We start from the raw sequence: 22,660 nt of genomic DNA, 5'->3' as shown, positions 1-22,660 counted from the left end.
CCTATATGTATGGCCTACCATCTTAGTGCCTCAATATACGTTTTATTTGGCTTTATCTAAACTGATATGTGTTTGTGAACAGTTTACCAGGTAATCCAGATGCTCTCTGTAAGTGACTTTTTCTTGCACTATTTACCACTCCACCAGTTTTTATGAAGGAATCTGTAAATGTTATAATCAATGATTTTATACTATTTTCAAGATAACTGAAGAAAATATTAACTAGTGTTGGGACAAGAACCAATTCCTGCAGGACACAGATGGAAACACACCAAATTGATGATGATTCCCCATTAAATATTACATTTTGAGATTCATCAATTATTTTTATATGGTTGTGACATGGGCAGACCAGCCAAACTGCGTATGACTCGTAACAATTTAACAAGAGGTATTACAATTGTAACAAGACAATTCACTTGTATGTGAATTTCAAAGATTTCAAAGATGCAATCATTAACCCATTCATTTGTAGTAACAGAAATCAAGGCTAAAGGCTAAATATATCTGCCTGTGTTTACCTATATCCTATTAGAAGTTTACCAGTGTAACCAAATTAGCATTTGGATGCTAAATCCTTTCCATGCCTTAATTGCCTTAACAGACAACTTTGTTCAGTTAATCTTAGGATCAAAGATGTGAGACACTGCAGGAAATTAATATATTGTCTTCAGTTTATCTGTCTCTGTTATAATGAAGGACCGGCTAATTGCCTTATGCAAATGAGTAACTAGATTACCTGTGTATGCATAGGAAATTTAATGTTAACTTCAAAGATGTGGTTTCAGAATAGTAGCCATGTTAGTCTGTATCCGTAAAAAGAAAAGGAGTACTTGCGGCACCTTAGAGACTAACAAATTTATTAGATCATAAACTTTCGTGAGCTGCAACTCACTTCATCGGATGCATCAAAGATGTGGGTCATTGTGTGCTCAACAAAGAAGAATCACGAGTCACCTGCTGTGCTCAGAGCACTTGAAAAACCTGCTTCAGCTCTAAAGAGAAACCTCAGGACTGATCCTTTCATCTCTAGTCTGCTTAACTTTAAACAGAAAAAGTTTAAGCCCTGGAACTGAGATCTTCCAAGCAGTTTTTTGGAATAGTCTTTTCATGCATTTTTCAGGGTAACAGACTTTACATCCATGCTGCATTTGAATTCTAACCTTTGACGATGATTCCAGAGAGACTTTTGCAAGCCAGCAGACTCGTTCATCACTGCTACAAATCTGATATAAGGACCTTACAAGCATCTGTAATGTATATAATCTTTTAACTATTCGGTAATTTTTTTTTAATTAATAAATCTTCAGTTTATTAAGGATTGGCTGACAGCATGGTATTAAGGTAAAATCTGAGAACATATTGATCTGAAGTTAAGTGTCTGATCTTTAGGGATTAATACGAACCTCACACATGGGTAAATTAGGTTTTCAATAACCCCTCACTATTTTAAAAGATATGTTATACTAGTACTTCAAAAAATATTTATACAATCTGTATCTGTTTATACATATTGCATAATTAATGATACCTGGAACATGAAAACATGCTTAATAATTAATACAACTGCAAAATATTTTGAAGGTAAGCAGGAAATAATATGGAGGAGATGAAAACAACTGAGGGACAGTTATGTGCCAAACATTCCCCTTCTCCTCATTTTTTTTACTATCCTGTTGCTGTCTGTGTGCAGGGTAGCAGGACTTGCGCATTTTCACTCCTCGTTCTCCCTGCCCCTTCCATCCAAGTTTTTAAAAGGGGTTTGCAGCACTTATAAAATAAAGAGAAAGAAGAAACCACCATCTTTTATTTATTAAATTCCAGTATCAGCTTTAGTTTTTCTATAGGAAGGTACTAGAGTATTTCTTCAACATTTCTAAAAGAAAAACATACTGTACCCACTTTGCTGAACACAGCAATCTTTCTGGACATAAATCCTCCCCATAATGCTTTTTTTTTTTAAATACAAGTTTTTATTAAGTGATATTATGGAAGTAAATGAAAAAAATTAAATGCAGCCATTAATAACTATGCAAAAAGACTGATGCCCAATAACTTTCTACAAGCAAATATGAACCAAATGCAGACTGTCTAGCTTTTAAGAATTCTGAACATCTCAAGAATTAAGAACGCTCAAACATCCATTGTAGAAATGTTGAGATGCTTGCAGCTTTCTTGGTATTAAGTAAATAATGTGATATACAAGTGTGCAAACAGATTTTAATTTCTAGCAAATGGAAACTTCTCTATATGATCATAAGCATGTCCCCGGATCATAAAAAGTTCAGAAGAGCCACTGACACAAGCAATGGGCTGAGGCCTAGAATCACAGAATTGGAAGGGACATCAAGAGGTCATCTAGTCCAGTCCCCTGCACTCAAGGCAGGACTAAGTATTATCTAGACGATCCCTGACAGGTGTTTGTCCAACCTGACCTTAAAAATCCCCAATGATGGAGATTCTACAACCGCCCTAAGCAATTTATTCCAGTGCTTAACCACTGACAGAACGTTTTTCCTAATGTCCAACCTAAACCACCCTTGCTGAAATTTAAGTCCATTGCTTCTTGTCCTATACTCAGAAGTTAAGAAGAACACTATCTCCCTCCTCCTTGTAACAACCTTTTATGTACTTGAAAACTGTTATGTCCCCTCTCAGTCTTCTCTTTTCCAGACTAGACAAACCCAATTTTTTCAGTCTTCCCTCACAGGTCATGTTTTCTAGACCTTTAATCATTTTTGTTGCTCTTCTCTGGACTTTCTCCAATTTGTCCACATTTCTCCTGAAAAGTGGCACTCAGAACTGGCCACAATACTCCAGCTGAGGCCTAATCAGCGCAGAGTAAAGCAGAAAAATTACTTCTTGTGTCTTGCTTACAATGCTTCTGCTAATACATCCCAGAATGACGTTTAGCTTTTTTTGAAACAGCGCTACACTGTTGACTCATATTTAGCTTGTGTTCCACTATGACCCCCAGGTCCCTTTCTGCAGTATTACTACATAGACAGTCATTTCCCATTCTGTATGTGTGCAATTGAGTGTTCCTTCCTAAGTGGAGTACTTTGCATTTGTCCTTATTAATTTCATCCTATTTACTTCAGACCATTTCTCCAGTTTGTCCAGATCCAGTATGAATTTTAATCTTATCCTCCAAAGCACTTGCAACCCCTCCCAGCATGGTATATAACTTTATAAGTGTATTCTCTATGCCATTAGCCAAATTATTGATGAAGATATTGAACAGAACAGGACCCAGAACTGATCCCTGTGGGATTCCATTCGTTATGCCCTTCCAGCATGACTGTGAACCACTGATAACTCTCTGGGAATGATTTTCCAGCCAATTATGCACCCACCTTGTAGTAGCTCCATCTAGGTTGTATTTCCCTTTTACAAGAAGGTTATGTGAAACAGTATCAGAAGCCTTACTAAAGTCAAGATATACCATATCCAGCGTTTCTCCCTTATCTACGAGGCTTGTTACCCTGTCAAAGAAAGCTATCAGGTTGGTTTGACACGATTTATTCTTGACAATTCCACGCTGACTGTTATCTATCATCTTATCTTCTACGTGTTAGCAAAATTGATTGCTTAATTATTTGCTCCATTATCTTTCTGAGTACAGAAGTTAAGCTGACTGGTCTGTCCTTATTTCCCTTTTTATAGATGGGCACTATATTCCCCTTTTCCAGTCTTTTGGAATGTCTCCCATCTTCCATGACTTTTCAAGGATAATTGCTAATGGCTAAGGTATCTCCTCAGTCAGCTCCTTGAGCATTCTAGGATGCATTTCATCATGGCCTTGGTGATTTGAAGACATCTAACTTGTCTAAGTAATTTTTGACTTGTTCTTTCCCAATTTTAAGCTCTGATCCTACCTCATTTTCACTGGCATTCACTACATTAGACGTCCAATCGCCATCAACCTTCTTGGTGAAAACTGAAACAAACAAGTCATTAAGCACCTCAGCCATTTCCACATTTTCTGTTATTGTCTTCCCCCCTCATTGAGTAACAGGCCTACTCTGCCCTTGGTCTTCCTCTTGCTTCTGATGTATTTGTAGAATGTTTTCTTGTTTCTTTTTATGCAGTGATGAGCTGCCAAAATCTTAACAACCGGTTCCCTCCTCACCCCACGAGGGGATCGTGGATCACCCCCATCCCCGGGGACTCCTGCCCCATCCAACCCCCTGCGTTCCTTGATGCCCCCCACCCCTGGACCCCTGCCCCATCCAACCCTGTCCCAACTGCCCCCAGAATGGGGCAGAGGGTCTCGTGGGCCACCATAGTGGGTGCCCACCCCACCCCAAGAGCCAGAGGCACCTGCCAGGAGACGAGGTGGGGAGTCTCGGCGGTGCTTACCTGGGGCAGCTCCCAGGAAGCATCCGGCAGGTCCCTCTGGCTCCTAGGGGCCTCTGGCTCCTAGGGGGCGGGGTAGCGTAGCTAGTGGGGCAGCAGGGGGAGCAGCCGCTGATCACATCCAAAGTGGCACCTTAGGCACCAACTCCGTGGGTGCTCTGGGGCAGAGCACCCATTGGCAGCTCATCTCACCTCCACTCCACCTCCTCCCCTGAACACGCCTCCCCACTCTGCTTCTCTGCCCCCCCAGCTTCCCGCAAATCAGCTGTTTGGGAAGCCTGGGAGGACTGAGAAGCAAGCGGCAGCTTCATGCTCAGGCCCAGGGAGGCAGAGGTGAGCTGGGGCAGGGAGCAGTTCCCCTGCGTGGCCCCCCGGGCTACCTATTGCGGCACGGGCGGCCCTCCTCGCACCCCCCAACCCCAGCTCACTTCCACTCCGCCTCCGCCACCCTGGGCCTGAGCGCAAAGCCGCTGCCTGGTTCTCAGCCCTCCCAGGCTTCCCACACAAACAGTTGATTTGCGGGAAACCGGCAAGGGGGTGGATGAAGCAGAGCGGGGTGGAGTGTTCAGGGGAGGAGGCGGAGGCAGAGCGGAGGTGAGCTGGGGCTGGGGGCAGGGCGCTGCCGGTGTGTGCTCTACATCCACCAAATTTTCCCCATGGGTGCTCCAGCCCCGGAGCACCCACGGAGTCAGCGCCTAAGGCGCCACTCTTGGCCAGTTGTTAAATTTAGAAGGTTCTAAAAGGATTTCTAAATTTAACAACCGGCTCCAGCTCACCACTGCTTTTATGTCCCTAGCTAGTTTGTTTTTTTTGTGCCTTGGCTTTTCTAATTTTGTCCCTACAAACTTGTGCTTGTTTATATTCATCCTTTGCAATTTGAAAAAGTTTCCACTTTTTGTAGGACTTTTTTTTTTCGAGTTTTAGATCATTGAAGATCTCCTAGTTAAGCCAAGGTGGTCACTTGCCATACTTCCTATCTTTCCTACACAGTGCGATAGTTTGATGTTGTTTCCTTAATGTCTCTTTGAAAAACTGCCAACAGTCTTCAATTGTTTTTCAGCTTAGACTTGCTTCCTGCATTTGCTGAAGTCTGCCTTCTTGAAATCCACTGTCTTTATTGTGCTGTTCTCCCTTCTACCATTCCTTAGAATCATGAACTCTACCATTTCATGGTCACTTTCACCCAAGTTGCCTTCCACTTTCAAATTTTCAACCAGTTCTTCCCTATTTGTCAAAATCAAATCTAGAACAGCCTCTCTCCTAGTAGCTTTCTCCACCTTCTGAAATAAAAAAGTTGTCTCAAATACATTCCAAGGACTTGTTGGATAATCTGTACCCTGCTGTGTTATTTTCCCAACACCTGTCTGGACAGTTGAAGTCCCCCATCACCACCAAGTTTGATGATTTTGTTAGTTGTTTAAAAAAAGCCTCATCCACCTCTTTTTCCTACTTTGGTGGTCTATAATAGACCCCTACCATATCACCACCCTTGGTTTTTTACCCCTTTTATTCTTATCCAGAGACTTTTAACAAGTCTGTCTCTTTTTTCTATCTCAACCTCAGTCCAAGTGTATACATTTTTAATATACAAGGCAACACTTCCTCCCTTTTTTCCCCACCTGTCCTTCCTGAGCAAGCTGTATCCTTCTATACCAATATTCCAGTCATGTGCATTTGACTGATTAGGGAAATACACAATTTGTGTATTCTCAACAGATAAACACTCTTTTCTCCAATCTATTATGAAATGAATTGTGCTTTATCTGATTTCAGAGTTAGTTTTCCATGGATTCTTGGAGCATCTCGTGTTTGACCTCGGACTTTGGCTTCATGATAATTTCAGTAATCTTACAATGCCTAGTTTTAGGAAGGGTCCTTCCACTAGTACTTGGAATAATGAAATAATGATTGCAAATTATTCCCCCTCATTCTATTGCACACTCCTGGACTCATACTTACTTAGAACACGAAATTTCACAACATTGGGCCAAGTTCAGCAAATCTACACCTTCCTAAATCAGCTACATTCATGGTGCCAAGCTTCTGCATGGCAGCCCAATTTCTTGTTTGGTCAGTCGGTCTCTCTCACACACACTCATCGTGAGTAAGTATTTTTAATTGTATTAATTGAATAAAAATGTGCTACAAGAACATACAAAATGAAGCTGGGGCTGAGGCAAACAGTGGTAGGACAGGTAAATCAGTCCTAACAAAAATAATTTTAATTTTCGTTTGTAGCACTCAGAGGTTTTGGGAAATGCTACTTTCAAATACTCGGAAGATCAGTAACACACCAGCCTCAATCCTAATTACTTCTGACCCCAAAATTCTAGTGGACTTGAATGGGAATTTTGGATTCACAAGAAATGCAGAATCAGGTTCACAGTAAGCAGAAGAGAAAGGAATAAAAGATAGAGCATACTGATATTACAAAACCTTTTCCATTTCCTAAATAGCCAGTAATGCCTGTAGTTTCTTACGAACTATCTCAGAAACTTGTATATAACTTTGGAAACCAGATGGAATGATAAAATAATGACAGATAGATTTTTTTTTTAAATAAATCTGAAAACCATTAAGTACAGTGAAGCCCAACTATGTGTAATTGTTACCTAAGCCTCCCAACTCACTCCTACCTCAATTGTCTGTTGCATCCACCTGTTGATTATTGTCTGAAATGTAGACTTTTCCTGAGGTAGGAACTGTTTTCTTTGTTAGTTATCAGTGCAGTGCCAAGCACAATGGGGCTCTGATCCTTGATTAAGATTATAGGTGCTAATGTAAAATAAATACTAAATATTAAGAAAAAGTAAAAAATTGGGTTAGAGCATGTTCTATTCACACTCCAGTATTCATTGGATCTGATTTATTTCAAAGGTTAAAAATGTTTAGAAACATACAGAGAAAAATATTTAAGATCTCAAACAATTAACAAATATACACACAGGCTTTAAGATACGGACTTCCAAAGGACTCTGAGGAAGGTAGGCATTTACCTTCCTATTGAATTTCAAAGTAATTTGGATACTTAGCTCCCTTCGACACCTTTGAAAATCCCAGCTAAAACTACAAATAAATACATACTTAAACAGAATAGTTTATGATCAGTTTCTCTTTTATTTAAATGTCAAGAGCCAAGTTAAGTCCCTCAGGGTCTGAGTTTTCCCTGCTACAGTTGCTATAACCAGTATTTAGAGCATAATAAGATGTAGTGAGATCACAGTTGGAACTCCACATTATCAATGGCATTCGCTGCTACAGCACCACTACAGCCAACCTGTTTTATCTATTTTATGATCTGAATAAACCGGATGAAAGTTTAAAAGAAAGCACCATCACATACCCGATGAATTCTTTAGAAAACTGTACTATCAAGAAATGTGTAAATATATATTATTACAATTAATCTGTCTTATTTCAGCTTTGTGATATTTCATCAACTGAGCTGCTTGAAACAGAAATGTCACTTTGTTTTATTATAACTATTTTCAGGCAATAATAATTATTAAAGGCAATAATAAAAAGAGCTAAAATGACCACTATTTATTAGTCAGTAGTAAAATACCTTTAGCCACAGCTTCTTTATACTTCTCTTTGGCAGAGTTAACTTCTTTTATTAATTGTCTGTAATTAGATTTTAATTTCTCCAGTTCTGACTTTGTGACCTACGAATAAAGCAGAAATAGGGAAGTTATTAAAACACTTACCTTCAGGAGTTAAAGGCTTCTTAACATTAGGAAAAGAAAATTACAGGATTTAATTTCAAAGATATTAAGGATGTATGCTTTTTCATTATTTCAGAATATAATATACTGAATATATTATCATATGCTATCATTAAAAGAAAAAAGAAAGTCTGGTGTGTAAGGGGGACCTGTTGTCATCACAAATGTGTGGTGGAGCACATCAGGACATCTAACTTATTATTACTGTGATAGTGCCCAAAGATCCCAATAAAATCTTGCTAGAAAAAAAATTAGGATTTTAATTAGCTACTGTTTACGCTTATCTGATTCCTTGTTACATGAAAAGAATTTCTTCCAAAGCCTAAAAGTGACTAAAGAGCTTCTGGATTTTAAAAATTTCTCAAAAGCCACTAAAGGTGCCTTTGGACAGAAGGGTTAATCTTTTGTGAGACAGGCCAACAATTATGAGGTCTAGAGAAGCAACTGGTTCCTACAAAGAGATTGAGAATGTGGGTCAGAGAACCTTGCTTTCCATAGACAACTGGACCAGCTCCGTGAACCAGGCCATTTTTGGCAAAGGAGCTACAAGAATAGCATTGCCTTTTACAGTTCACACCTTTAGCACATTGTGGAGGAAAGGAAGCAGCAAGTACAAAAGACCACTGGAGCATGGGACTGAGAAGACATCTGACAACCCAATGGGCTCCGGTATCAAAAGCAAATCCTGAAGAGCTGTCATTGACAATTTTTTCTCCAGTTTGAGGAATATGAAGACTGGGACGGCTGGGGTTCATGATTCTCTTTTGCTAGGTCACATAAGCCTCAGCTACTGAATTGTTTTACAAAACTAGCAATTGTTTACCTGTCAGAACTCCACAAAAAGCAACCAAGGCACTTCTTTCAATTCTTAGCTCTAGTCTAGACCAGTTATGAGGAAGTTTAAGTCAGAGTAGGACCATTTATTGAGTTATCCTGCTCCCACAAGCATGCATGCACGCACACACCCAAACAGTCAGATATCCATGTGTTGTTAAAATAGTCCAATAGACATTGAACAGGAAAGGACTTTTTGACAGACTAGACCAGAGATGGGCAAAGTACGGCCCAGGGGCCACATCCAGCCCGCAGGACCCTCCTGCCTAGCCCCTGAGCTCCTGGCCTATGAGGCTAGCTCCCGGTCCCTCCCCTGCTGTTCCCCCTCCCGCACAGCCTCAGCACACCATGCTGCCAGTGTAGTGTATTAAACTGCTCCGCACAGGAATGTGTTACTGGTAGCAGTTACGAAGAGCAATTTACTACACTACACCAGTGCAATGCTCCAGGCAGCGCAGCTATAGCACCGCAAACCACCGGTGCTCTGTGCTGCGCAGTAAGAGGGCAGGGGTATGGATGGGGTCGGGGCAGTGAGAGGGCAGGGAATGAGGGGGGTTGAATGGGGGCAGGGGTCTGGGGGGGCAGTCAGGAAGGAGGGGGGTTGGATGGAGCGGGGGGGGCAGCCAGGGGCAGGGGTTGCAGGAGTGGTCAGGAGGGAGTGGGGGGGATGGGGCAGGAGTCCTGGGGGGCGGGGCATCAGAGGGCGAGAAGCAAGTGGGAGCAGATAGGGGGTGTGGGCACAGCCTAGCACAGTCTCCCCTAACCAGCCCTCCATACAATTTCCGAAACCCAATGTGGCCTTCAGGCCAAAAAGTTTGTCGGCCTCTGGACTAGACCTACAGGTTCCCAGTGAAGAAACTGAAATACTGTTGGAACTATGAAGCAATTGGTTTCTGCAGATAAATATCCCGGGGTACTGGCTAGAAGAATGAATCAAACAGACTCTATTTTAAAGTTCTGAAAGGATGGTAAATCAATGAAACCAAAGTAAATAAATGGAATTGGACTCAAATACCTAGGGTACTGATGTTACTCATCCCATGATTAGGAGGTGCTGAGCACAATTACAAACTGGTCCTTTTACGGAAGAGTGGAGAACAAACACAGGGAAATCAGATTAGTTAGGAGAAATCTTTATATTTAACTGTGAAATGGATCTGACTCACCTGTCTCAATATGCTCTTCTGTCAGTGATGAAAACAAAGCCAGAAACTCCCTATCTGGATAAATCCAAGAGGATTAAAGTAGTCAAAATTATCTTTGGTTTATCTACATGGTGCCTTAGTCCACACCAGAGAGGTGTACATTCTAATGCAGACCAGAGTGTCACACACCAAGTGTCTTGTGTGGACCCTGCTGGTGCACATTAACATTCCCTAGTACCTGTCAATGTAGTCATATTTCAAACAACAGTATATTAATCAATGCCAGTTACTGCACAACCTGCTGGTGTGCATCAGAATTTACACTCCTGCTGGAGTGGATTAAGGTATTGTGTAGACCAGTGGTTCTCAAAGCCGGTCCACCACTTGTTCAGGGAAAGCTCCTGGCGCACAGGACCGGTTTACCTGCCGCATCTGCAGGTTCAGCCTATTGCGGCTCCCACTCCAGGCCAATGGAGGTTGTGGGAAGTGCGGCCAGCACATCCCTTGGCCCGCACCACTTCCCGCAGCCCCCATGGGCCTGGAGCGGCGAACCGCAGCCAGTGAGAGCCGTGATTGGCCAAACCTGCGGACGCGGCAGGTAAACAAACCAGTCCGGCGCACCAGAGGCTTTCCCTGAACAAGTGGTGGACCGGCTTTGAGAACCACTGGTGTAGACAATCCCTAAAGTGGGTACCTACTAGCATCCAGGGCTGTGATGTGTATCTGATATTTTTGTCTTAGTAACATCATACGCCCCTCTTTTTCTCCAATTTGTACAAGAAGAATATCTGAAATTCGCAATGGGATTGGAATAAACCTCAAGGTAGAGTCTTCACCACTGATGTGTAGAAAGCATGATTTTTGTTTGTTTTCAAGTCCTGAGGGATGTGTCAAAGAATTCCTCAAAGAAAGAGTCTCTGGATACGAAATGACCACATTTTTATTTTGCTTTAATTACTCCTCTAGGGCAAGATTTTATCCAGTGTGTCCTATTGACTCCAATCAGCACAGCTGATAATCTTGTTAAATATTAGATAGTGTCCTAGGGGCTATGGGTATTTTGATATTCTATCTAACAAGGCAGAAATTCTGCTGTGTGCTATGGAAGAGGTCTTTTGTGGACAAGTAAGTAGCTCAGTGAGCCATTTAGTAAGTGCTCCAAAGGCACAAAACCATTGGACAGACAACAGCAGGTAGGACTATAAGACTACACAGTATCTCATCAGAAATCGATCCATCTACTTGTCTAGAGGACCTCAGGAAGGGCTTGAAAAACTCAACACCTAGAAGACAACATAGTCTACTGGCCCGGGTAAAAAATACCTGTGTGACCTTGCTCCAAAACCATGATCTGCTTCAGCTAAAAAGTAGCCCTCGCAAGGCTCATCATGCACTGTAGTTAATTGTAATTTACTGTAAAAAAAATTAATTAAAAATACATATATGTATGTTACTAGGGTTGGTTGATCAGCAGAATTTTTTTGTCAAATATAAGGGTGATGTTACACTCCATATTTTATGAAAATATGATTATGACATAACATATGCAAGATGGCTCATGTAAGATATCTTTGGAAATGTTATGATTTACTGAATGCAATTATCTGATTTGTATGCATGTATCACTTCCTTATCTAAAGTTAGGAATATTGATTATTTAACTATTACAGCTGGGTGTAGTTGGGAGACACCCACCAGATAACTGGCCATCACAGCCCTCATGACCCATTAGGGAGAAACAACAAAACTGTGAAGATACTAATCTCTCTCCTTCCTGAGAGTCCTCCAGGAACTAGAGTCACTAGATGTGACACTACTTGGTCAGGTGGTCCAGCCACATGGTATTAAACATTATCTTGGACTTCTAGTAATTTTCCACTCACAGGAGGGGGAGGTCAAGTTTGGGAAACCTAAGGCTTCCCACCTCATATAAATTCTATTTAAGGCTGGGAGGGAAAGCATTCCAGATTCTCTTTCATTGCCTACCCAAGAAGAAAGATCGCTGAAAGTACTTGAAAAGGACAAAAAAAAAAAAAAAAAAAAAACCTGAAGGGAAAGGCAGAGGTCAGTCCAGACAGACAGGGGTCCAGTCTGTAAGAAAAATAACGAACTCTGAGCTACAGAAACTCTGAATCCTGCCTAAATTCAACATTTGGGGTGAGAAATTACATTTTGTAACCTGTTTTTTTAGTGAATCAAGCTTAGTTTGCGTGTTTTGTTTTATTTGCTCAGTAATCTGCTTTGTTCTGTTTGCTACCCCTTTAACAACTAAAAGCTGCCTTTTATAGTTAATAACATTTGTTTTGTTTATTATTAAACCCAGTTTCTGGAACCTCTAAGGGGGGGGCAAGAAGTTGTACATATCTTCCTCATTGAGGAAGGGAACAGATTTCACTAGACATTTGGGTCTGCACTGCAAGTGAGGTTGGCACCGGAGTGCTGGGGCAAGTCCCTGAAGCTGAGTCTTCCCGCAGCGGTGCCCTGCCTGTGTGTGTGTGCTAGAGGAGGACTAGGAGCCTGGCTCAGCAAGACAGGCTAAAGGGGGCCCATACTGACAGAACAGGTGGGTTCAATGGTATCTCAGCACATCAGGTCCAGGTGGCACCTTGAAGGGGGGCAACCCATCACAATATTATCATATAAATATTATCTTTTTTTCTGTCCTAGAGCAGAACATGGTATAGTACAGAGTTCTCTCCAGTGTTCTTCCACTACCACCTCCTCCATTTTTTCCCTTTCTAAATTGTTTTCTACCCACCCTAGATTTTCTCTCTCATTTTTTCCCTTCCCCTTGTCCCTTCACTCACTCATTCTCTCTCGCTCCATATTTTGTACTTTTTCTTCCCAACTTATTCCATCAATCTTTCCCACCACCCCAGAATATTTGATACACCCAAAAGCACATCCATTCATAGGCCCACATATAGGACTTGGAAGTTTTAACAGGCACCCGATAGTTTGACTTTTCAGCCTATTAACCCCAGAATAGTGAGGACAACACCCATGTGACATGTCTATGTCCCACCAGCTTCTGGGAAAGCAGAGGTTGCTGGGATTCCTAATAGGAAGCTATCCCCTTAAATTTCAGTAGTAATACTGTATCCAATGAAGTTAATCCAAGGGATGATTGTTGCTCATTGAAAACTTGTTGCCATACTTGTTTGGGGGCTCCATTATTCATATCAGCCTCAGGATCCTAGGTATCAGATACATTTGAAGTCCACCCCAAAACCCACTACGGCTGCTGAAAGGGAGAATTTTTTTTAACACAAGCTTAGATTCCTCAGAAACTTACAGCACTCATCAAGAAAAGCTTTTACTTGCCTTAGATTAGTGGATTTTTCAAGCCCTGACCCCAGGAATGCCTAGAGGAGACAGGAGAAGGGATTCACACAGTCATGCTCTACTGGAAGGAGAAAATTTCCAGAGCCGTTAGCCTAACCGAACTCACTTGCAGGACAGTTTCCCACCTCTGTCTTTTCAGCTAATAACTTGCAGAAAACATGGAGGAACTGGGTTAAACAAGAGGAAAATGCAATCCAATTATAATAAATTTGTATTTATTTGTACTGCAAGATAAAGAGGAATGGTGGCATCTGCAGTATTCATGTTTATTTCATATTTATATGAAATAATTCTATATACACTTTAGAAAGCTTTAGTAATTTTTTAAAAAATCATGTTTAATAAGGTACCTTGAACATCTCTGCCTCAATTTGCTGATGAACACCTATGTAACTCTTCTTTACTTGTTGCTTGTCTTTGATCATCATTGTAAGTCTATGTAGTGGCCCAGAGTTAAGATCTTCTGCATGTGTCTTCATTATCCTGCTAAGTTGCTCTGTCTGCTGTACCATAAGCAGCCAAGACTGGAAGAAGGAAGAGGGAGAAAAGAACTTATCTGCTATTGCACGATCAAAAGAAACTGTTGAAAAAGTACATCATCATTTAAAGGGGTTTCAGAAAGAATATTTTTGAACATTTGTCTGAATGCACATTTTAAATATAGTAACCATGTCTTTAACCCACCCACACAAGGGAGTTAGAGATATATTAATGATGTATCATAGTCACATTTCAGCATCACACCAAAGTCTAGGTCTGTCATGAAAACCATTAACCCTCACTTGAGTTATCACCCAAATTCCTTTACTTTGACAGACATGCTCCCAATGTCCTTTCTTCTTCCCTTCCCTGTATGTGTTTCCACTGTCCTGGCAGATTTTTCCTTTTATTTAAATCCATCTCAATTACATTACTAATTCTCTTGGCCATAGCAATGGTAATTTTTAGTAGAGTAAATGATGTTACACACAGGGCTAGAACCTCAGCTGGAGTAAACTGATATTGCTCCATTAACTTCACTGGAGCTATACCAATGTACATAAGCTGTTGACATGAGCCTCAAACTAGCATTTCATTTGAATAAAAGTATTTGATAGCCCATGGAACCTCATCCAGTTCTGCTAAAGAGAACAGAATGGGGTTCACTGAGCATTCAACTTTACAATAGTATAATTTTTGTACTTCAGCATTGCTATGAATTACCATGTCCCAGTTGAAATTACAGAATTTAGATGGATACAATACATAGTTATCAGTGTCAGAATACACCCAGGACACTCGGATCAATGCCTTGGTCTAACAAAATGTTGGCGTTTTTTTGGTACCAATGTTTGTACCATGCTTTTTTAATTAACACAATTGATTGTATTCTCCTTTTTTACATCTCATCTGAAAAAAGGCACTTCCATCTGTGCATGCCCCTTAACACCAGACTAGACTGAGTTTAACAGAAACCTAAATGGAAGACCCCAAACCTATTAAATTACCATAGCATTTCTTACAGTACTTAAGTGTTCTCTGGAATTCACTCATCAAGGTACTGAAATAGTCCTATTACATCGTGCTTAAACAATGGGATCTTAAAAGCTGAAAAATAAAATTAAGGAACTGACTACTTACAATAATATAGGAAAAGTTACTTTTTCTTATCCAAGAGAGAAAAGAATATACTATTCTCAATTTTGTTGTCTAAAAAACTGTTGTATGGCATTGCTAGCACAGAATAGCTGCTGCATTTCACCCCCTCAGAAATGCCAGCATTTTAGATATAGCAATCACTCCAGCACTAAACATGCACAGTATTTTATACCATAGTATTTGGGATTCTGTAGTATAAAGAAAATACACTTATTTGGTGGGAAATATTGAGTTCTAGTGTGAAGTATACTGTATAAAAAACAAGATAAAAATATTAGACTCCCATGGTGTTTAAACTGAAAATCATTCTCCGCAAAATTAGAGCAAATAAGAAACAGAAATGACAAATATTGTAATACATTTTAACTGACATTTACAATAATTGAAGTAAAAAATGTTCAAAATACACTGACAAAGTGGCTGAATAGAAAAAAGGAGGGGACACTATAATGAAAAGAGAATTCTTTCAGGAGGGAAATCATATTGTTTATAGACTATATGGCCAGAAGTGAACATTTTAATCGTTTTATCTGATGTCCTGTATAACACAGGCCATAGAACTTGCCTGAACCAACTCCAATATTCATTTAAAAACTTTGTGTGATGGAAAATCCACCACAACCCTCGGTAATTAACCTCACTATTAAAAATCTGTGCCTTATTTCTAATCTAAACTTGTCTAACTTCACCTTCCAACCATTGGAACTTGTTATACCTTTGTCTGCTAGACTGAAGAGCCCTCTAGTATCAAACTTCTGTTCCCCAAGTAAGTAGTTATAGACTATAATCAAGCCACATCTTAACTCTTTGTTAAACTAAACAGATAGAGCTCCTTGAGTCTGCAACTATAAAAAACTGTTACCTACTTTTCATAAATGTTGTTCAAGATGTGCTGCTTACGTCCATTCCATGTTAGATCTGGGCGCGCCCACATGCATGGCTCCTGGACATTTTCCCCTAGTGGTATCCGTAGACAGTGACCATCACAGGTGGTAAGAAGGGTCAGGGGGCTCAGGGTCGGTAGCACTCCATAAACCAGCACATTAACATGCAACTCCAGAGGGCACCAGAGCCAGCCCTATGGATACCACTAAGGGAAAAATCTCCAGCAGCCGTGCACGTGGGTATGCACAGATCTAACATGGAATTGACAGGAGCAAGCACTCAAAGAAGATTACGTTTTCTAATTCTTTAATCGTTCTCCTGACTCTTCTATGAACCCCCTCCAACTTAACAACATACTCGAACTGTGGGCATCAGAATTGGACACAGCATTCCTGTAGCAGTCACACCAGTGCCTAATACACAGGTAATATAATCTCCTTACTCCTACTCAGGATTCTCCTGTTTATACAACCAAAGATCACATTAGCCCTTTAGCCTCACTGTCACACAGGTAGTTCATGTTCAGCTGATAATCCACCTTAACCCCCTCATCCTTTTCAGAGCCACAGCTTCCCAAGACAAAATCCCCCCTCTTCCAAGTATGGCCTACATTTTTGTTCATAGATGTATTGACTTTCATATTAAATTGCATATTATTTGCCTGCACCCAGTTTATTAAGCAATCCAGATCACTGTGAATCAGTGACCTGACCTCTTCATTATTCACCACTTCCTCAATGTTTATATCCTCTGCAACTTTGTCAGTAACGGTTTTATATTTTCTTCTAGGTCATTGATAAAAATCTTTAGTATAGGGCCAACAACCAATCCCTGTGGAATCCCACTAGAAACACCTGCTCAGTGGTGAATCCCATTAACACTTACATTGAGACATACGAATTAGCCAGTTTTTATACATTTAATGTGTGCCATGTTGAATTTGCATTGTTCTAGTTTCTTAATCAAAATGTCCCATGGAGTCCCAAGTCAAATATCTTACAAAAACTTATTACATAAACACTATTCCTTTATCACCCAAACTTGTAATCTCAACAAAATAGGCTATCAAGCTAATTTGATAGGATCCATTTTCCACAAACCTGTGTTGATTGGCTTTACCTACATTACTCTCCCTTAATTCTTTATTGATCAAATCCTGTATGAGCCATTCCATTATTTTGCCCAGGATCAATGTCAAGCTAACAGGCCTATAACTACCCAAGTTGTCCCATTTACCCTTTTAAAATACTGACATAACATTAGATTTGTTCCAGTTTTCTGTAACTTCCCTAGACTTACTGAAAAAAAAAAAAATCAATATTAACCAGTCCTGAGAGCTCCTTGGCCAACTCTTTAAAACTCTCAAATGCAAGTTATCCAGACACGCTGATTTAAAAAAAAAAAGTCTTGCTTTTGTAGCTGCTGTTCAATGGACAGGGCGTTGTGTAACCACACCCCACTATAACCTTAGCTCTCTGCACAGGATGTCTAATTGTAGCAGCTACATCAACTCCCTCAGTTTCTGTTGAAATGGAAAGTATTTCATATGTAGCAGTATCATATGATAGCAGTCCGGCTTTTTGCCAAACAGAGCAGAAATATTTATTGTACACTTCTGCCCTTTCTGTATTATTGACAAGTATATCATTTCCATCTAGTAATGGACCACTATCATTTTTATAATTTCTTTTGTTCCTAACATACTCAGAAAAATTCCTTCTTTCTGTCCTTAACTCTGATGGCCACAGATTTTTCTCCTTCCCTTTTTGCTTCCCTTATCAATTTGCTATAATTTCTAGCTTCTGATTTACATTTAAGACACTGTGTAAACACCATTAATTTTCCCAACAGCAGAGAAGTGGAAGCACAAACTGGGCTAATTCAGCTGCTAAATCATAGTACTGGGCTAATTTGGCTGCTCACAGCAGGAGATGGTGTCCCACCAGATGGCACCAGCCATCCAAGAATCTTTAGAACCTTTATCAATATTAAGGTTTGTAAAGAATGAGATATGACAACCCTATTACTGTTTTATTATTAATAAGCATATAGTTTTTTTTTTCTTGCTCATAAGTAAAGCTCCGTGTTTGTCATGGAGGTCACAGATTCCGTGACTTTTTGTTACCTCCGTGACTTCTGCAGTGGCCCGTGTGCCTGGCCCGGGGGCCACCTGAGCAGCTTGGGCAGTGCCCGGGGCAGTCTCGGGACCCCCTGTTCTCCAGGAGCAGGAGTTTGGGTGAGAGGGGACGCTCAGGGCTGGGGTGCAAGGCGGTGCTTACCTGGGGGGCGCCTCTCTGGGAGGGTGACAGGAACCCCCCTCCCTCAGCTACTAGATCCATCCACATGCTGCCTCCACCCGCAGGCACGGCCCCCGCAGCTCCCAATGGCCGCAGTTCCCAGCCAATGGGAGCTGCAGAACCGGGGCTCGGGGCATAGCAGAGGCCGCATGTGGAGCTAGGAGCTGGGGTTGCCGCTTCCCAAGAGCCTGGTAGGGAGCCTGCCCCAACCCCTCCAACCTCCTAACCCCAGCACCCACAGTGCCCCTCCAGGCCATGTCTCCTCACTCCCCAGCACCCGCGGCAGCCCCTGGGCCATCCCCCACAGCACCTGCAGGGCCCCCTGGGCCGGCCTCCCGAGCCGCCTCCCCCTCCGCCAAGTTTTAGTCATGGGTATATAGTAAAAGTCATGGACAGGTCACAGGCCATGAATTTTTGTTTACTGCCTCTGACCTGGTCCATGACTTTTACTAAAAACACCAGTGACTAAAAATAGCCTTACTCATAAGATAAGGTGTCATGAACTTTTTTTTTTTTTTTTTTTTGGAGGGGGGTGGGTCAGTTGTTTCCGTTAGTGCCTCGAGAGAGGGGAGGTTTACCCACTCTTTTCCTATCATGTGAGATTCAAGGATAGATAAAGGATAAGAAGCCTCTTGGTCACTTGTTTTAGTCCAATTCAGATTAAAAGTGATTATTTGGTGCCCACTGTGAAATAAGTGAGTTGCTGCAGTCCAGCATTTTCAGCAGCGAGGCCAAGAACTGAAGAAGCCATTAAGACAGAGAATAGACCTCTCACTACCAAAGCAGTCGTAAGTCAGACCTAAGGCTTATTAACAGGTGAAGTGGGGACACTTGCTTTGCCACTGCTATACCTGTTTTGTATCTATTCAGTACATAATGAATGGTTTTTTAACCTTTCATAAAAGTTTTTTTTTTCATTTTAAACTGTATACAAAATACTATATTTAACATTACAATTATGAGAAGAAGTCTGAGAAACTTTGGCCTTAATTAATGCTTTGTTTTTACAACTACACAACATGGTGTGAATAATGGTCAGAATGTCAGCCTTAGCTCTGAATTTCCTGGCTTTTTTCTGTTTTTATCACAACCTGTACATTGTAAAAACAATAGTTTCTGTTTAACTCTTTAAAAAAAAAAATCTTACTACAACACACTTATCACAAAACCCCTAAACATAAGAATAGGTGGGTCAGCCCAGGGTATACAATACCAGAGCTCAAAATTAGGGATTCTAGCTTGGTCCACTTTTTTCAGTCCAAAAGGAGAGTTTGCATGATACACATTCCACCCAGGAACTGCCGCACCTCACTTGGAACTCTTTACTAAAACTAACCCTGAAGAAGCTGCATTAGTGGAGTCCAGTGGGCACATGGTTCACGTAGAATTATAGCTGGTCTAACCCAGAAGTAGATGAAACACAAGGCTCAGAGCGGCTTAAGGGATCCACCCACAAAGGGACAAAAATACCACAGGACAATGACACACTTTTCAAGTTCATCTTTGAGTTTACTTTATAACTAAGAAAAAAAAGGATTTATAGCCGACTACCTTTTCTATATAATTAAAACAATGGCTTCCCAATTTCAATTTCTAAATAATGTTCTCTTACCTTGGATACATTGCTAATATAATCCAGTTGGGAAGTACTCTCTTTATCAACTTGATTACAAAGATTCTGTAATGTGGATGCATATTCTTTGTCACTTTTTACTCGCATGGCCATAAATTTCTTCACAGTTTCCAGTAGTCGTAACTCCCAATCTTGCAATTTTAACAAAGCATCATGAGAATACTTCAGGTCACTTCCAAACCCCATCTTTATAAGGCACTATATGCGCTATGGGCAACAATAGAGTTTCTTCTAGTCACCACATCTGCAGACAGAAAATTAATGAGAAATATATTGAAAGAGGAACCTATAAAATGAAATGATCACAAAGTTATGATACATATTGAAATTTAAAGCAAGAAGCAACTATTTTAATTTAACAACTCATCTCTGAACTAATATAGTCAGTCAGCCACAATTTTCAACAGCAAGACTCAGTTCTGCCTTGCACATTAACCACTTAGAAAACAGCTAGCAGAGGGGAAAGGCGGTCCTGGGGTTAAAGCACTAACCTCAGACTTGGGAGATCCAGATTCAATTTGCTACTCCACCACAGACTTCCTGTATGAATTTGAGTAAACTGCTCAGTCTCTCTGTGCCTTATTTCTCCATCTGCATAAAGTACTACCGTAACAGTACTTCCCTATCTCACAGGAATGTTTGTGAAGATAAATATATTAAAAATTGTGAAGTTCTTAGATAATATGGCAAGAGGTCCATACAAGTACATAAGATGTATTAAATTCCCAAACTAAATAGATTGATTTGATTAAATAGTTGTGACAAAGATAAATGGAAACAGATATTACAAGACAAAAATCCCAGATTATCCTGCTTGACTCCTAGCAACCACAGAGCCTCCTTTCTTCACAATACAGTGCTCCTGATAACCCACAAAATTCCTAGTAGGTTTCAGAGTAGCAGCCGTGTTAGTCTGTATTCGCAAAAAAGAAAAGGAGAACTTGTGGCACCTTAGAGACTAACAAATTTATTTGAGCATAAGCTTTCGTGAGCTACAGCTCACGGGTATGCATCCGATGAAGTGATCTGTAGCTCACAAAAGCTTATGCTCAAATAAATTTGTTACTCTCTAAGGTGCAAAATTCCTAGTAATTAGTCAATTGTCAGGTGTTAACACTTCAGGAATCAGTTGCCAGAAGGCTAACAGCCATATAAAAAACCCCGAGCACAACGTAAAATGACTAATAAAGTTTCAAAATCAAGTGCTCAAAAGTTCAGAAATGCCACCAGTGCAACCTTAATTCAGCCCCCCTTTGTGAATATGCATTATGATACAGTCTTAGATTCAGGGGCACCAGAGCCTTCCCAAAAGTGGGGTGTACAGGGCCCTGGCCCCATAAGGCCCCACCCTCCTCTTCCCAACAGGGTCCTGCCTCACCCCTTCCCCCTGAGGCCCCTCCTCTTCCCTGTAAGGCCATGCCCCTACCTCACACCTTCCCCCAATTCCCCTACCCCACACCCTTTCTTCCTCCAGAGGCTATGCCCCCAGCCAAGCCAGAGCAAGGCCAGGGAGCCCAACCCCCCCATGGCCAAGCAGGTGGGAGGGACCCAGGCTCCTCACTGTTATCCATGCGGCTCTTGCTCCGGCCAGGGGGTGGGGCCTTGGAGCTGCAGCCTGGCCATGGTATGAGGCATGTAGGAAGCTATGGAGAGCCACGGCGCAGACCTTCCACCTCCCCTGGACAGGGACACAGGCCAGGGGCAGGTCTTGGGCCCCCCCCCAGCACTGCCGGCAGGTGGAGGGTCAACACAGTTTACACAACTGCCCAGTATCCCTGGCCTGGCTCCACCAGCTTCCTCAGGGGGAAGATGGGAAGAGGGCTAGATTCGCCATGGCAAAAAGTTGGAGGGCCACAGCTCTCTGCACCCCCTAACCTTCTGACACCACTGATTTGATTATATGATCACATACTATTTTTTCCCCCTACAGGATTCCTTGCTCATTCAGAAGAGATGGTGCTAACCGGATGGGTAAGAACTCAATATTTCTTTTATCCTAACCAACCTATGTGTGGCCTCATTCATTATTTACTGCATCCCATCCAAACTATGCACAGAATAAACAATTAGTCAGGGTGGATAAAAATCAATGATTTTGTTTAAAAATGGATTTTTTTTAATTTAAATTGGATATTTTTGATAAAATGCTTTTTGAGAGGAAAAAACCTATCTAAAGATAGTTTTAATTAAGATACATTATAGCTCAAAGATACCTCATTGTGGAATAGGGATTATACATTTTAATTCTATCATACGAGACAATATTCATGTAACATTTAATAAAAGTTTTGTAAATGAGTTCCAGTAGTTCATGGATTAGGGACCCAATCTTATGGAGTTCCAAGGGCTTCTGTATAGATTATTTAGCTTAATCTTTCTATCTACCCAATGGGACTCAGTGCTCAGTCCAGAAGATACCGTCAGAGATGTTTAGTTTTGCAGTTCTCAAACTGTGGATTTGTGGCTCCAGAGGTAACATGCTTGTTAACAGCAAACATGTTTTTAAATAATATAACATAATTAATATAATATACAGAGATGAGAAACAACAGACCTCAATCCTACTGTCCCTTTGCAAATTTGTGCACACAGAGTCAATCCCTTACCTCTCTCAGAGTGCAAAGTTTCAAAAAGTTCAATGAATAGAAGATTGTTTGGGCCCGAATAGACCTGGACAAGGAAAAGAAGTGTGGAGATAAATGTGAGAGGGAGGGACAGGCAGTAGAAACAAAAAAGTGAAATTTTTTGAGCAGCATATTTCAGAAATCTTGAGGTCTGCCTGAGTGTACCCTTCATTGA

At 41.1% G+C, this 22,660-nt stretch overlaps 1 protein-coding gene across 18 annotated transcripts in view; it reads right to left on the bottom strand.

Moving 5' to 3' along the window:
• The window catches only part of FER (FER tyrosine kinase), a 395,630-nt gene that overhangs the window by 340,504 nt on the left and 32,466 nt on the right, over positions 1–22,660 (bottom strand). For 17 of the 18 annotated variants that reach the window (XR_006281516.1, XM_038401275.2, XM_043514883.1 and 14 more), the window contains 3 exons: positions 19,841–20,105; positions 13,759–13,932; positions 7,925–8,024 (listed from right to left, as the gene is read on the bottom strand). Coding sequence is in view for 16 of the 18 variants with exons in the window: in XM_038401275.2 (XP_038257203.1) it covers positions 7,925–8,024; positions 13,759–13,932; positions 19,841–20,047 (481 nt within the window). In the remaining 2 variants the exon portion in view is untranslated. Of the gene's footprint in view, positions 1–7,924; positions 8,025–11,386; positions 11,406–13,758; positions 13,933–19,840; positions 20,106–22,660 lie in introns of those variants that run through there. The other variant, XM_043514887.1, reaches the window with a different exon arrangement.

This window comes from Dermochelys coriacea, chromosome 5 (genome assembly GCF_009764565.3).
Source record: "Dermochelys coriacea isolate rDerCor1 chromosome 5, rDerCor1.pri.v4, whole genome shotgun sequence".
NCBI classification, from domain to species: Eukaryota; Metazoa; Chordata; order Testudines; family Dermochelyidae; genus Dermochelys; species Dermochelys coriacea.
This window is presented reverse-complemented; position numbering and strand designations above follow the sequence as displayed.